General features: G+C 44.9%; 1 protein-coding gene across 7 annotated transcripts in view; it reads left to right on the forward strand.

The window, feature by feature from the left end:
* Window positions 1–17,418, forward strand: part of LPIN1 (lipin 1) — an 83,619-nt gene that overhangs the window by 16,591 nt on the left and 49,610 nt on the right. For 4 of the 7 annotated variants that reach the window (XR_014561908.1, XM_083730142.1, XM_083730144.1 and 1 more), the window contains exon 2: window positions 9,604–9,660. Coding sequence is in view for 3 of the 7 variants with exons in the window: in XM_083730142.1 (XP_083586268.1) it covers window positions 9,604–9,660 (57 nt within the window). In the remaining 4 variants the exon portion in view is untranslated. Of the gene's footprint in view, window positions 1–8,919; window positions 9,036–9,411; window positions 9,467–9,603; window positions 9,661–14,670; window positions 14,948–17,418 lie in introns of those variants that run through there. The other 3 variants (XM_083730143.1, XM_083730145.1, XM_083730147.1) reach the window with 3 other exon arrangements.

Consider the following 17,418-nt stretch of genomic DNA (forward strand, 5'->3'; position numbering starts at 1 on the left):
CAGAAATAGTGCTCCAGGTTAAGAACTTTGCTTCAAGATGAGAACAGAAATCGTGCTCTGGCGGCGTGGCAGCTAAAGTGGTGCTTCAGGTTAAGAACAGTTTCAGGTTAAGTACAGACCTCCGGAACGAATTAAGTACTTAACCTGAGGTACCACTGTATTGTTGCTAATAGAGAAAATGATTAGAAGAATATGACTGAAAAAAAGAGAGAGACTGGTTTAGACACAGAAGGAGGTGAGATGGGCCTTAGTGGAAAAGCACTTTCCATCTTTGGTTCTGGCTCTTTATTCTGAGATTTAACTCATTTCCTCAAATACCCAGAAAAGGCGGCTAAAACCTCAAAACAATTTCAGAGGATAGCACTCCAACACGAAAGTGACTCTGTACAGGAACTATGGGCTGAACTAATATTGCATCCATGATGATGAAATGCTGGGTGCAAGAGAGCAAAAATATGTCAAAGGCATCATGGGCCAGTCAAGAGAGTCATCCACAGATTATAAGAATACAACATTTAATCTCTACTGGTGGGAGTGGTAGGGTCAAAGTTTGCTAGCAAGTTATGCAAGCTGCTGAAGGTGGTGACCAGACTCAAAAAACTGGTTTAGGCTGGTAAGGGGAACTCCAAATCCACACCATGTGATCTCAGGTCCAAAATACTAAAACTATAATTTGCAGCTTTACCCCTTCAGGGTAAGTGTGGTGAACCTTCCTCTGTGCTCCTCCCAATAGTTGCTCACGCCCCAGTAAGTGTGGAGCATATCTGGAGGGGCCAATAGTTCCCCACACCTGGGAACTGAGCCTAGGTTCCCTTTGTGTCTGGTGCTTCAGTCCTCCCTCAGCTGCAGTAGATCCAATGGCTGTAACCAACTCATCATCCACAGGGGACTCTAGCACTGCTCTTATGGTCCTTTACTGGAGACCTTTGAAAGTCACTGTCAAGTAACTTAAGGCTACGTTATGCTCAGACAATTTGCCTAGAGGATGGCCATCTCCATCTGTCCAGAGCTCAAACAATGGGTGGGGCAGTGCTCTTACCTCTGTGATGTTTACAAATGTTTTAATAGGGGCTGAGAGGCATTGAATGAAAATACTGTTAGGGTCTGAAGACTTGTTCAGATTTTCAGCCTCAGATCCATCTTCCTCTCCCACCCTGCTTTTCTTCCTTGCCAGTTTATTTCCATGATGCATTCTTTGCCTGACACAATCACAAAGAAATGTTTACAAGAAAACTGGGAAGATCTAGACCAGTGGTGTCCAAACTTTTTTCAAAGAGGGCCAGATTTGATGAAGTGAAGGGCCGTGAGGGCCAACCAAAGGGCCAACCTAAGTTGTTGAGCTTTTTTTAGGACTGAAGTTGTTGAGGTTTATTTAGGATTTTACCCCAGGAACTATGCTGCCACAGGGGGCGGATTAAACTGTCCGGTATGCCGGATTAGGCCCCCAAGGCAGACTTTGGACATGCCTGATCTAGACAAACATCTCTCCCAGCCATAAGCTTCCGCAAGGCTTTTGTGCTCTGCTCATGGCCATATTTACTATCAAGTGCACATGGGCAGAAACAAACGGCTCACTGTGCTTGTTCCCAGAACAGTACAAGCTGAGTATTGACATTTGAGTGATGAATGCTTTTTGTTTCGCGTTCTCCTTGGTGCGTGTTGCCCAGAGATCCTGTGCCTGTGTTTTCACATCTCAAACCCATTCTTCGCAGCTTGTAAACATGAGTATTGACCTGAGGTGAGCTCAGCTGTCAGGCTTGTCTGGCCACAATGTATGTGCCAAAGTCAGACGATACATGTTCCTCTTAGTGTGGAATCTTAAAAAGGGATAGGAACAGGTTTAGCCTGAGTAAAAGCATGTGAAACAGGAAGACAGGTCCTGCAGTCCATCTATATAAAAGCACAGGTGAGGGGTGGGGAACCTCAGGCCCACAGCTGAATGTGGTCCTCTAGGCCAGTGTTCCCCAACCTTGGGCCTCCAGCTGTTTTTGGACTACAACTCCCATCATCCCTCACTAGCAAGACCAGTGGTCAAGGATGATGGGAGTTGTAGTCCAAAAACAGCTGGAGGCCCAAGGTTGGGGAACACTGCTCTAGGCCACACCCCTCACCCAGGCCACACCCCTCTCTGGTCCTGTTTTGCGTTCCAAGGGTTTTTGCCTGGCTGGAATGTGTCCTTGAACACTGATCATGCTTCTTGCTTGCATGAATGGAAGATAAAGAGTAGCATGGGAGAAATGTGTAGGATGTAGAAAAAAACTATACTACTATACAAAAGTGGAATTTACGACTCCTTTTGCTACTGGTCCTGACCACCACTGGCTTGTGATTTGGGGTGGATGCTGCCAGGTTCCCATTCCAAAACACAACAAGGACTCTTACTTGAAAGCAAGGAAGAGATTTCCATTCAGGCTGATAGTGGTGAAAACTCCACAGCGAGCACAAGTTCCAGAAGATTCCAAGGAACATGACCTAAGCAAGAGGTTCATAACGCAACAGAAGATACGAAGCTGTCCCAACATTTCACACTGCCCTCCTACCAAGCTGTTAAAGATGAGGCAGGGTGAGCTGACCCAAGAGTTTGCTGCGTGCACACATGCACGCTCCATTTGGGCTGATGTGTCTGATACCACTTATGAAGGCAGTGCCTTGTTCTTCATGACATCTTCTGCTGCCATCTTCTCTTGTTCTGCCCTTCCCTCTGGCTGGTCGCAGTCTGACTCCCTGGTGAGTCTGTGTGCTCCACTGGAGGGGCAGAGGAGAAAACCATCAGAGCTACTTTCCCCTCTCCGACATTTTGGTTCACAAGGGGAAGTCCAGTCGCAGCCCCTTATCGCCTCTACCTCCTTTTCCCTCCTCTTCCTCCTGGTCCATCTGGGGTTGCCAAGGGGCTCATGACAGTTGCCCACCCACATTTTCCCTCTACCAAAGTATGCCCCCAAAGCAGAGTCGCTGAGCATGTGCATGTTTACATGTATACATTTTCTTGTGGGGTAGCCATGTTAGTCTGTTGCAGCCAAAGCAACCAAGACTATGTTGTTGTTGTTTAGTCGTGTCCCATGGACCAGAGCACACCAGGCACTCCTGTCTTCCACTGCCTCCCGCTGTTTGGTCAAACTCATGCTGGTAGGTTCGAGAACACTGTCCGTCTCGTCCTCCATCGTCCCCTTCTCCTTGTGCCCTCAATCTTTCCCAACATCAGGGTCTTTTCCAGGGAGTCTTCTCTTCTCATGAGGTGGCCAAAGTATTGGAGCCTTAGCTGTCCTTCCAGTGAGCACTCAGGGCTGATTTCCTTCAGAATGGATAGGTTTGATCTTCTTGCAGTCCATGGGACTCTCAAGAGTCTCCTCCAGCACCATAATTCAAAAGCATCAATTCTTCGGCGATCAGCCTTCTTTTTGTATATTCACAGGCTCGGGGCAGAGAATACACTAAAGGCAGGTCACTTGAGGATGTTGTCACTGCTTCCCCACCCTTCCCATGTGTGTGTTCTCTGCATGCTATTTGAACATCTGGATAAGACTAGACTCAGCGATTCTAGAAACCATGAACCCATGTTTGTTTATTTTAACCACATCGAGAAACAAAATAGTCTAGCATTCTGAGGTTTTCACTATTTAGTGCACTTATAGATATTACTAACAGCACCCTAAAGGATCCATAACTTCTCTTTAATGGAGAATTATATATTGTATTAAAGAAGCAATTTTCTGTTTAATTTATTGCTCATCCTAAAACGTTTATGGATCTCAACTCTGTACTTCAATACATCATTCAACTCTGTTTTTTTCTGGGTTTTTTAAAGGACTATTAAGCCATGCCTACTTTGTTGGATTCCCCCCCCCCACCTTGTTATCCACATGTTTCAAAAACATATTGCTAACAAATTTCACAACAATACTGTATAAGTAAATTGTCAGCCTGGTAATCAGATCAGTTACCTCACTCACTCTAGGACATTTTTGAAACTCTAGGAATGTTATTCTTTTATTCTTCTCAGAATGGGATCATTAATATAATTCATATCATTCTGCATCTAAACTGATTCAGCTGGAGTTTTATTAATTGGTTTCTGATAAACTAATAAAATGTTAGATAACTACTATGCCAATATTTATTCACTTACTGGCCTACGCAAGGAGAGGATATTCAATGAAACATCTTCAGAGGAATATTTAACTTTATGGCTGGCAAGGTTTGGCAATAGAATTTGGCAAAGGAATGTTTTTAATAAACCGGGAGAGATCAGTTTCCTCATAATGCAGCCGCTGTAACAAAACAAATGGATTTCTCAATGGCTATATGACATCATGTGGTCCCTACCTCGTGCTCAGATAAAACAGCTGCGTCAGAAATCAATAATTCAAAGAATTATTATGCCATCAAGTCCCTATGCTTTGGTCCTCTGCGTCTCACTCTCTCCCCTTTCCTGGGCCCAAATCTAAACCTTCTTTGTGCTGGGCTGGCGTGTGTGTGTGTGTGTGTGTGTGTGTGTGTGAGAGAGAGAGAGAGAGAGAGAGAGAGAATTGGGCAGAGATGTCCCTCTACTCAGGTCTGCTACTAGTGCTATCCATGTGTTATTCTTGGAGAAGGCATTTCTGTTGAAGCAAGAGTGGGGGACGTCTGTGTCAGCCCCACCCCCAGGTTGCATCCCTGGACCAAACCCAGCCATGAATGCCTGTGTGTTGTGATTATCGTCATGGATGTCAGGGGGGTGGGGCTAGCCCTGGGATGTGATGTCAGGAGTGGGGCCAGCAGTGCAGCCCTACTCCCGTTGCTGCGTCATCCCACGAGTGCCAATACACACAAGCAACATGTGACTACTGTCCAGGAGACAAGCTGCTGTTCAGTTTACAAAGCAGGTTGGGCCACATCCGCATATGGATCTGTCGTGTAGCAACAAGATGCCGAGCTCTGCCCTTGTATCCAGGTCTCTCTTGGAGACACAAGGCTCCATTTGCAGTTTCTGATTCTCATTCTCTCTCAGTTCTTTCCTAGTCAAACTTTTGATTGCTTGGGTTACTTTGTGTTGCCCATTGCTGCAGACAGGTGTTCCATGTTGCATACCCTCCAACGTTTCTCCGATGAAAATAGGGGCATTCTATTCCATCATCATCATTTTATTTATACCCCACCCATCTGACTGGGTCGCCCCGGACACTCTGGGAGGCTTGCAGCATATATAAAAACATAATAAAACTATACAGGGCTGCCTTAGGATGTCTTCTAACGGTTGTATAGTTACTTATCTCCTTGGCTCGAGAGTCGTATAACTCCATACCCTCCAAAATTTCTCCAATGAAAATAGGGATGTCCTAAGGGAAAACAGGACATTCCAGGATCAAATAAAAAACCAGAACAGCTTCTGTAAATCCGGGACTGTCCCTGGTAAAACAGGGACACTTGGAGGGTCTGATGTTGCCTTTGAATCTATTTTCTTATATCCTGTAATTATATCTACTGAACACGGATGTGTTTGCACAGGTGTTTGTGAGACATAAAGCAACTCTTTTTTAAAAAAATAATTGAGAATTGGTACTTGGTCACAACCTGAAATCCTGTGTTCTCTGCAACATTCTGGATTCAAATGTGACTGTGTGGGTCTGTATCTGAGTGTTGTGCTATCTGGAAGTTATTTATAACTCTGCATTGCAGAGTGTCAAGTGGCGTTCAACAGTGCCCTTGGCAAGGTGCCCAGCTTGTCACGGGCTGGTTATATCACTACATGAAGAAAGTTGTTTTTGAGACTGAGCATACAGTGTTGTTTTCAAAGAATTGCCATCGTCAGCCTGCTTCCAAAGGCTGCGCGATTGCGTCACGTATTGTGACACGCTGCTCGACTGCCAGACGCAAACAGACTGTGCTGCTCCTAGGCCCAGCGCCTGAGCTTTAGAAGTACATTTGAATGGATGTGCACAGGACCAGCATATTGATGGAAGAGCAATGTGGTTCACTTCACCTTTCAACGCAAACCGACCTTATTCACAGTTCCGGAAAAAATACGCCAACTGTAATGGAGCTTACCTCTGAATATTCAGCAGTCATTTCCATGTATATTGCAAACTAATTCCCTCCCTCCCTGGAAGCAAATAACATGGAAATAAGCACTAAACTTGTGCTATATCCCAGTATATTTCTAGGAGTCCATTTTATATTGTGTGAAAGTTCAAATATAATGAACCAAAATGAACAGTTATGGAAATGTTGAGGGGAAACGAACGAACTGGCATGAGAATACTGCTTTCCTGATGTATATTTTCCTCTAGGGGACTTAGTGTGGTCAGAATCGAGTTTTCACTTCCAGAGTTAAAACTAAATACATTACTTTTGGTAAATGAGCCACCATAGTCGCTAGAGGGCCGTGAAAATTTGTGTCCCAGGCTTTTTAGACTCGTTTACCCATGTACTATCTGAAACCAAAGGGGCACGTTGGTTGCCAGATGTGACTCCCCCCCCCCAACTCTCCTATCCCACTACCAGTGTTAAGAAAGTTATTCAGGAGGAAGACTGGATTAGGCCAACTGCCATCTTGTCAAACATCCTGTTCTTACAGTAGCCAACCAGAAGCCTGTGGTAAGCCCACAAGATAAAATTAGTGTATGTGCGAGAGACATTATAGAGGTTTTCTATAAATATTTTGAATAAAGCACAAATCACATGCAGAAATAAGGCCACAGTGATTTCAGTGCTGGTGTGCATACAAATGCAACACGTTTACTCTTCTGCCTAGCCTGGTCAATCTCACATCATAGAATCGTACAGTTGGAAGGGACTCTGAGGGTCATCTAGTCCAAAGCCCCTGCAATGCAGGAATACGCAGTTATCCTATACGGGGATTGAACCTGCAACCTTGGCATTATCATACTCTAACTGACAACTTTACGTTTTACTTTTGTTTCAACTAAATAACGGGCATGATCCCACCCCAAAATTAAGCACTTTTAAACCCCGTTGATCTAATCAGGAGAGAATTATGCACAAGCATTTAACCTCTCCTCTTGAAATCAATGGGACTGAGAAACTCCCAGTTTGCCTGGATTTTACTCAGACCATCTGGCATTTCAGCCTCCGCAAGTTGTTAGCAAAGCAACCTAATGGTAACTTGAAATTGTTTCATCAGAGTCAGTATTAGTACTTCCGCCCGGTGGTTCCGCTGCTACCTCAAGGCAGTATGATGACTTTGTATAAACACATGATGAAAGCAGAGGGCTGTTAATTGGAAGGTGCTCGGGCCTAATTATTTTCTTTACAATATTGAGCAAGCTATTTAATATCATAGTTTCCTCAGTCTCCTTATTTGCAACACAAGGTCAATGGCCACCTCTGGCCAAGTGTTGTAAAGATCATTACACTGATATTTTTATTTATTTAAAGAACAGCATCTGCAGTTGTACGCCTCTGCAGAAATTTGTGTTGTGATTGGCTGATGGCAAATGATGCTTTACTTCAGTGACCCATCAAAAGGCTACTTGGCAGGTCGAGACACAACAGCAGAAAGAGGTAACCTAGGTATAACCCTCCAGGTGTCCCTATTTTCTGGGGACAGTCCCAGAATTAGAAAAGCCATCCTAGCTTCTGATTTGATTCTGGAATGTCCCTATTTCCCCTGCCAGTGCTGCCACCATGAAGCTCAGGGTGGAAGATGAGCTGGCACTTTTCTCGAGCAGTGGTGGCAATGAGGGAGCCTCCTGTTGCCTCTCCATGGCCAACGGCTTCCTCCTTCCTTCAACAGCTCTTTGTGGCTGCTGGAGAGGCTGCCACCATCAAAGTTCAACCCTGTGTGATGTGTCAACTCTGAGGGGCAGGTGGAGGGCAGGGAAGAAAGTGGGAGCAGAGTGGATTGCAAGGAGTCTTAGTGGGGTTTTTTTGTTTGTTTTGTTTTTAATGCTTTGTGTGCCTGCGTTTAATCTTGCCCCTTTCTAAAATTTATTTATTGGTATGTGTTTTCCTTTTTGTAGATCTACCAAAGAATCAAATCAAATCAAACTGGGATTAAGGGCTTTCCTCAGGACGATGGAGGGCGCGTGTGCTCTGTCCCGTTGGTGGAGTAGCAGTAGCACTTGCCCATCTTCTGACAGGAAATGCTTTGTTGGGAGGTGACCAAAAAATGGGGGGTTGAAGAGGGTCAGTTGAGGAGAGTGAAAAAAAGTCTCTATTTTCCTCCCAACTCCCATCAGCCCTAGCAAGCATGGCCAATGGCCAGGATGATGGGAGGTGGAGTTCCCCAACATCTGTAAGGCTGCAGGTTCTCCATCCTTGCCCCAGAACACCCAATAGGTTGGTTCTAGATTAAATCAAAGTATTTGCTCCAAGTATGACTGCATCTGGATGCAGCAACCCACGTTCTCCGCAGTTAATGTCAGAACCTGTCTAATTACCCTACTTATCTCCCTTAGCTATGTGGCCTCCACAAAGCCCTGCTTTTTGTTACCCACAATCTAATTTCAGTGAGATTGTGCCAGTATTTGTTTACTGATGCACTCTGAAATTATATTGCAATCGAAGGCTGTGCTTGAAAAGTATTTAGCACATTGCCAAGTGCTCTTGAAATAAAACAGGACTAGGCATCTTTGTTCATTAGCTGAGAACCAAATGTGAGACAGACGAGCCCTGGTTGTGAACTTCTGAGAGGCAATCGGCTGCCGCTGTTTGAAACAGACAGACCTTTATAGTCCAATTCACCTGGGAAGTTACAGTGGTACCTCTGGTTAAGAACTTAATTCGTTCTGGAGGTCCGTTCTGGAGGTACCACTTTAGCTAATGGGGCCTCCTGCTGCCGCCGTGCGATTTCTGTTCTCATCATGAGGTGAAGTTCTTAACTTGAGGTACTACTTCCGGGTTAGAGGAGTCTGTAACCTGAAGCGTTTGTAACCCGAAGCGTTTGTAACTCGAGGTACCACCGTATTATGTTCTCAACAGTCATCTATGGAGAATGGAGAGGCCCTTTGGAGACACTGACTTGGATCCTAAGTGGACTTAACATTTATGCAAGGAAAGTTCCCTTGTCTCCAACTCCCCTGAAGCAACTTCAATAAAGCCTAACTCGAGATCAAAGGACCAGCCCGAACAATATGGGGTATAGGGTGTGAGGTAGAGGAGATGCCCCTCTGATGTGAGTGACATCTGCACCCCACAGGGCGTGCCAATGTGACGCACATGTGCACTTGCCGACGTGACATATGCATGCCCTGGGCACCCACTGTCGTGGGGCAAGGTTGCATGCCTGTTTCTGCCCATTCCCTGCAACAACTGCCACTCTTTGTGCCATATTCTGTACCGTTCTGGAGGGCTCCTCAATCTTCAGGTGCAGCTGGGAGGGGGGCAGCTTGGGGGAGGGGTCCACAGTGCGGAACTGCCTTCTGCTAACCCAAGACCACCCCTGCACACAAGGAACCCAGTGTTTTCAAACATATATGGCTAACAGGGCTTTCTTAGCGAACACCTGAGAAACCACTTTGCAGCAGAGGTAAAGATTTACAACAAATGTGTAGAGAAAATACTTGTGTGTAAGAAGAGCCAGAAAACTCCACAAGGAGTTTGCAGATAGGCGTACTAACAACAGATTACACTTAGCTGAATGACTCTTTTTTTTGTTTGTTTCAGATTCCTCTGATGAAAGATCCTGGCTGGATCCGAAATGTCTGGACTTGCAACCTGAATGTAAGTTTTTTTTATCTTCTATTTGCATTGATTTCATTGATTTCATTGGCTGATCTAAGATTTGTAGGCGTTGTGTTCTGTGGTTAAGCAGGTGAGTTGTACCATGCTCAAGAATAATGATCAAGAATAAGTAGATTCCACATAAAACATTATGGGGTTTTCCCCTCAGCGGCAATCAACTCACGTTCACAAACAAGGGAGATTAGAATCTGGAAAACAGGCATGAGAAAGCCGCGAGCTAAACTTATTGCAACCCTCCATACTTAAGTTGTTTTCAAAATGAGTCATCTGTGCCACCTCATATGGTTCTTTGTATGGGCTGATTAGCTTATAGCCAACCACAGTGATTGTGTCACATGCCAGGAGGGAAGCCTATCAGAGGAGAAACAGTAGAAACAGATGTTCTCAGGTTATAATGCTCATGCTAAACACAGCTGGAAAAAAGCCACATACACTGGGAGGGGAAAAGCTGCTACTACATATCAGCAAATATGGACCTGCTTCGAAGGTTGATTATAAGTCAGTTTCAGTTTCTTTCAGTTTCCTGTTTCTCTTTTTCTTTTAAATAAGTTTTATTAGGGTTTATAGAGTAAAATACGAAGCTTAATATCAAATATCTTTTCCCCTTTTTATTTGAACCAAGACTTTGATCTAAATACAGTGGACCCTCTAGTTACATACTGCTCTAGATACGTAACTTTCGGGTTGTGAACGTGGCAAACCTGGAAGTGTATACTTCTGGGTTTCGCCGTGCGCGCATGTGCAGAAGTGCTCTGCATGTGTGCACAGAAGCAGCGCCTCTGCCTATGGACTTTTAGGGTTGCGGACGGACCCTGGAATGAATTTAATTTGTATCCAGAGGGTCCACTGTATAATAAAAACATAAAGAAATAAAGATGGGAGAAAGGAGTAGATAAAGAGAGAAATAAAGAAGCACCCTTTTGGCTCCCCCCCCACTCCACTGTTTTTGTCCCTCTACTTTCCCCAGGAAAACTTGCTCTTTAACACTGGCTCAGAACAAATGGCAATTTGGGTTTTCTGTGGATAACCATTGGCTCTGATTCAGCAGTAAAGAACAGGTTTTTGGACGGAAATCACAAGAGCAAAAAGAAAGTGATTGGACACAACATTTTAAAGTACAGACCTGTGCCTGGAAATGTGGCACAAAAAGAAGCCTGGGTGAGACCTGTGTTAGGGCTTATCCACAATTACCTTTCCTGCACTCTTTCTGAGCACAGTCCACAATTTAAAGCTCTGTGTCTGATCCCCTTCATGTGTTTTGTTCCAGAGCTCTCCCCATGAAAACCTGCTCTTTAAAGCTCAGTCAGAGCAAATGTCTATCTGCGGGGGGAAACCCAAATTGACGTTGGCTCCGATTTAGCTATAAAGAGCGGATTTTCACAATAAAAGCTTGGGGCGAAAAAACAACACTCTGACACGGAGCGTTAAAGCATGGATCTCTGCCTGGACAGAACAGAGCAAAATATAAGTGTGGATAAGCCCTTAGTCTGTTGCAACAAAGGGTTCTGTGGGACTTTCAAAACACACACATTTATTATGGTGTAAATTTTTGTGGACTGCAGTCTACTTCATCAGATGCAAGAAAATATTATATTTGGCACACACAGCCGCTCTCTGTCCAAGTCCATGAGGAAAAGGGTGGTATTCTTAGCTTGTGGGATAGCGCAAGTTTTGGCTTGGAATCCTAGGCACCCTTTATTTGGGAGTCAGCCATGCTAGAGACCGTGGAAAACCTCTGAGTAAACAGGCACTGTATATTTCTTTTGTGGTTGTTCTATGGTACTTTATAGCTTTGGTGCTCTTAAGCAGGATTAGCAGCATCAGGAAATATTTTCTTATCCTTGCCATGGGAAAATATTCTCTGGGAAAACAAAGGCTTTGCTTAAAAATGTACGAAGAAGTCTTTGCCTGGCATGCACTCAAGGTTTCCTAGTTTCTTCACCCCCTCTTTGATGTTGTCAGAAAGTATTTTATTTAAAACAAAAAGTGCAGGCTTGGGAGTGCAGTGCAAATAATAGACTGATGGCACTTGTCTGAAGTGGAAGGAAGCCACCCTAACTCCTCAATCCCTCAGTGTTAGAGCTTTCAACAGTACTTCTGTTTTATGCACGGTTCTGAAACACGGGTCAGCATTTCAGCTCCCGCATACATGTTGTGTACTGTTACTTTCCCCACTTTTGGGTGGGTGTAACTGGTCAGGTCACTGGAAGTGGGATATCTAATCAACAGAGGCACCAGCTTCTCCAGAGGATCAGGGATTTTTTAAAACCATCACCATCACTTAAATAGAGATAGCGCCTGCATGATATGTAATGAGACAGAGCTCCAAAGCATAGCTACTGCCACACTAAAATTCCCAATTTGCGCTCTGTGCAGAACAGACCTGCTGATGAGATGGTATCTGCAGGAGTCTCTCTCTTGCAGGTCCCAGTGAGCAGTTGGTGAGGCAATCTTTTTGGTATCCTGGTCCCATTTTGTTTTAGATATCCTAGTCCTCTTAGCCAACCCTCCTAGTTTTTTTAACGGGTGACCCTGGAATATGAAGTTCCAATGGCTCCTCACTTTGGTCATGGCATGTGTCATAAGCACACAGATATCCCTCAGTCTTATTCCAGCAAACATTACTTATTCTCCCATCTCCACTCCGTGCAGGTGGGATTTCTTGTAATCCTCATTATCGCAGCTGCCAAAGATGGCAGCCAATCAGGGCAGAGTTCCAACAGGAAAAGGAAGTGCTGAGCTGTTGCATAGCAACGCTGGCGCTAGTGTTCACGTGCTTTCTTACTGCTGGATGTCAGTGGTTCTTTTTTTCAGTTTTCTAGACCGGGCTACAGAAAGGCACATGCGTTCTCAACCTTAAGAAGTCGTGGTGGCAAGCTGTAGTGGAGTTGCGACTCAGGGAATGATCTTCTTGGTGTATACGTGCGAGGTATCTGAAGGGTGTCAACTGCAACTACTGCCTGTACCAGAGATGTGGGGCCTATGGTACCCCAGATGTGGTTTGACTACTACTCGCATCATACCGAATCACTGTCTATGCTGGCTGAAGCTGATGGGAGTTCAGCATCTTCTGGAGTGCCACAGGTTCTCCACTTCTGGCTCACCACCCTCTTTTATCAGACAAGGGCTGCAAACCTATATCCACTTACCTGGGAGTGAGCCTCACTTACTTCTGAGTGGACATGCTGCAGTATAAATTACCGTATTCCAACAGGTCTAAAGAGTGTGCCAATGCAAGAGTGTTGCTTGACAGTTTGGAATCTTACCCCTGCCTTTGGGCTAAAGGGAAAGGCAGAAAAGCACTGGAACCAGTTTTGCAGTTTGAATTTGGGAGAGCTGGAGAGACTAAAGAGTTTTAGGTGGAGCCAGCTAAAACCAGGATGCAGAAGCTGCCTGAGGTGTGCTGGGCTGTGAAGGACAGGTTTTCGGTCTCCAGCTTCTATATTTGTTGGTAAAAAGAATGATATATGTCACTACAGTGGTGCCTCGCAAGACGAAATTAATTCGTTCCGCAAGTTTTTTCGTCTTGCGAGTTTTTCGTCTTGCGAAGCACGGTTTCCCATAGGAATGCATTGAAAATCAATCAATGCGTTCCTAAGGAAACCGCCTTCAGTCCAGGTCCGGGGACAGTCTGTCCCCCGACCTCTTCTGAAGGCTGGGGGGGGGGGACAAGGGCTTTTCTTCCCACCCCCAGCATTTTAAAAAACCCCAGGACAGCAGAGGACTTCTCCGCTGTCCCGGGGTTTTTAAAAATGCTGGCGGGCGGCAGTGCTGCCGCCCACCAGCATTTTAAGATCGCCCCAGACAGCGGACTTCTCCGCTGTCCCGGGGCGATTTTAAAGCCCCCGGGAAGGCAGGCGGGGGGGGGAGCAAAGACTTTTGCCCCCTGCCGGCCTTCAGAAGAGGTCCTGGACCTCTTCTGAAGGCCGGCAGGGGGCAAAAGTCTTTGCTCCCCCCCGCCTGCCTTCAAAAGCCGTCCGGGATAGCGGGAAGCGCTTCCCTGCTATCCCGGACCGCTTTTAAAATGCTGGCGGTGGGGAGCAAAGCCTTTCGGCCCCCGCCGGCCTTCCTGGACCTCTTCTGAAGGCCGGAGGGGGGGGGAAAGGCTTTGCTCCCCACCGCCAGCATTTAAAAGAGGTCCCCGGAGATTTCCCTATGGGCTTTCTTCTTGCGAAGCAAGCCCATAGGGAAATTCGTCTTGCGAAGCGCCTCAAAAAACGGAAAACCCTTTCGTCTAGCGGGTTTTTCGTCTTGCGAGGCATTCGTCTTGCGGGGCACCACTGTATTAAGTCTTCAGTGAGGTCTTGTTCAAAAGGAAACTAATACAATACATTGAAGTCGGTATAGAAATAATGTATATAAATGTCTGTTAGGAAAAATAAACTGGGAGTGCTTTGTATAAAAGGAAAGTAACATAATACAAAAGAGAACATAATTCAGAATCTTACTCTGCTCCCACAACTAATGCTAATTTAGAAGGAAGTACTTGTAATCCACAAGGTAATCCACTCTGTGGGTTAAACCACAGAGTCTAGGGCCTGCCGATCAGAAGGTCGGTGGTTCGGATCCCTGCGATGGGGTGAGCTCCCGTTGCTTGGTCCCTGCTCCTGCCCACCTAGCAGTTCGAAAGCACGTCAAAGTGGGAAGGTAAACGGTGTTTCTGTGTGCTGCTCTGGTTCGCCAGAAGCGGCTTAGTCATGCTGGCCACATGACCCGGAAGTTGTACGCCGGCTCCCTCGGCCAATAAAGCGAGATGAGCGCCGCAACCCCAAAGTTGACCACGACTGGACCTAATGTTCAGGGGTCCCTTTACCTTTACTTGTAATCCTTAACTAGACCAGGAGTTAAAATCCCATTGATTCTCTCATTTTCCTTCCATATCTTCCCTTCCTCTCCTCACTCTCATTCAAAGTACTTCTGAAAACATCATTGTCTTCCTGTGGATGATGCCACAATGAAAGCTTTTAACAACAGGGGTTTTCCTAAGACAGGGGCAGCTGGGAAGGGTGGAGGCCAGGCTTGAAGGATTTAAGGGGAGAGGGGGCGTGGTGGAAGGATGGAGAAAGAATAAGAGCCTGGAAAAGAAAAGATGGCCACCACACAAATTGGGAAGCCTACACTAGGCTAATTCAAATGGAGAGCCCCAAAGAACTTAAGACACCCCCAGTTCTCCACCCTCAAGAATCCAGGTACAGACAAGCCCATCCAGCATGTCAAGTCTCCCAGTCATTATCAATTACAAGCAGATCTGATGAACTAGACCAAGGTGAGAATGCTGTTTGAAATGGTATAAAATGAGATACGTATATGTCTTTTGTTGCTTTTAAGACAGTCAGGTTTGCCAGTTTCTTTTGGGCTGGGTGGGGGAACCAGCCCTCGTTCTTGGTAATCTGAAACAAAAGTGAAGTGTAAAAACTTGGACGATAGACACATTCTGAAAGGGCACAGAACTAAATATACCATAGTTCTGCTTTGGTGTTGCTTGCATTTGAGAATTTCTGCTAGAAAAATGCCCCCCCCCCATGAAGGATTTCTCCCTGAAAATGTGTTAGGTGTGGAATAAAGCCCATTTCTAGTACCTGGAGTTCTTCCCCTCTTTTTCTGCATGTATTTAGATATGTCCAGAGCAGAACAACCTTTCTTAGATATGTGTTATATATGTGAAGGTTGGAAAAAAACCTATAAATGCAATCTGTTCTTTTGCATGCCATAGATAACTGGAATTGCTAACAGGTTCCTAAAAGCAAATGCTTGAGAACCTCAAGGTCTCCTTGTGACACTAATATTTGTTTCTGATTATCTTCCTTCTTCCCACTTGTTTACCGCTTCTGTCCATCTGTCCAGATTTCTGGCAGAATGTCTCTGTGCCTCTCACCTGTTTCCTGTACCGAGGTTGTCTTTGAGCAACCAGACTAACCAGTTCAAGAAATCATATTGTAACCTCCATGGCTGACCTAGCACAACAGCAGAAATGCAGAAAGTATGGTTGAGGGCAAATGCAGAATTTATTTGACCTGTCTGCTTATGCTTATCTATGCATCTGGGCCAGCGCTGCTGGGTTATGTTAGCTGAGAGGTAAATCTCACTTGGTTGGAGCAAAATTCTAACGTAGGGCAGTCAATTTTTCAGAAGCCCTACTGCACGTATGTGGAAAACCTAGCACATTTTAGGTGGGTTGGGCATGGAGCTAATTGTAAGCTAGCTCCACCTGCTTCCATATGTTCAGAATGATGCCTAAATTTGTGCTTACCATGTGTGCATGGCAAAATTTGCACACCATTTAGACGTTATGGTGAGTATGTCAGTGTTGGTGAATTTTGTGTACAGGGCCTCTTAGAGGCAACTCTTAAGTTATGGAGCTGATTAGTGAATGAAAGGAAAGTATGGGAAAAGTACATGTACAGGAAGCAGAAGTTCAAAGTTGCACTCCCCAACATCTCCAGTTAAAAGATATCTCGGCAGAACTGAGAAACAGCCTTGGAGACTTGGCCACCAGTCAAAACAGACATCAGTGGGCTAGACAGAGGAAATCGTGTGACTTTGTAAAAGCAGTGTTATATGAAAATACTGGGTCATTGTGGAAATGGCAGGGTTTTTAGAACACAGAACGCCAGCAGTTATTGATCAGAAATTCAGCTAGAGAAAACTTGTCTGTCAAAAAGAGGCTTTTGGCTTGTGAGGTTGAACCTATTGCCAGAAATGTCTGATGAATACAAACCTTTGCCTTCCCTCTGTAAATGAATATCCTTGTGTATGAATGATTGCTACGAAAATGATAAAGAGTCAGCAAAAAGAATCTTGAAGTGTTGCTCTGTGGGGATACAGACACAATTCCTGGGATTCTAGCTGTCCCAGAAAGCATCATTCCATATAGTCTGAGTGTTTTAATTTGATAACAGAGGAATTTTGCTCCATCAGTATCTTTATATTTGGGGAGGGGGGAGCAGGACAGTGGGGGCAGTGACCCTCCCTGAATTTCAGATCATAAAAACCATAATGTAAGAATATAACAAATGCCTTGCTGGATCAGACCAAGGTTCCATCTTCATTCAGCATCTCATCAATCTAATTTTCCCACTTTATTGTTCCAAAGCTATTGTTATTATGGGGCTTAAGGTTTCTAGCTAGATATACTCCTAACCTTTTTGGCTCACCACAGTTGTTATGAACAAATCCAGGCTGCCCTGCGTTGATAATATTGCCATAGTAGTCAGCTAAAGTAAGATATGAAGAGAAAATTATTGCAGCAAATGCTCTTAAAGCACACTAATTTTCAATTTACTGGGCCATAAAACCTTCCTGTGTGCATTCTTCTTCCCATCCATCCATCCATCCATCCATCTGAAATGGCAGCTCTACATCCACCCCTAAAAAAGAAGTCCTAAAAAAAGATTACTTGCTGAATTACTGAATCACATTTTGTTCCCTTACAAATCTTACCAGAACCGAATTCAACAATTCACCTGCTTTATGGAAGCTAATTTAAAAATAATGCCACGATGTCATTTTGTATAAGGTGCGTCTCCCCTAGTTTTTAAAGAAACAGGCCAGCAATTTTGCTCCTGTCAAAGTTAATAGCAAATCTCCCATTCATTTGAGTGGTGCAGGATTGCAACCAATTATCATGAATAACACAGGCATTACCTACCCTGGAAGATGCGGGTATAAAAACAGGCTGGTTCTTGGTACATAATCTGGTTTCTACTGGTTCATTAAAGCTTTTCCTGTTGTGAAGTG

The sequence above is a fragment of the Podarcis gaigeae genome, assembly GCF_964106915.1.
Source record: "Podarcis gaigeae genome assembly, chromosome: 3".
In the NCBI taxonomy this organism is placed as follows: Eukaryota; Metazoa; Chordata; class Lepidosauria; order Squamata; family Lacertidae; genus Podarcis; species Podarcis gaigeae.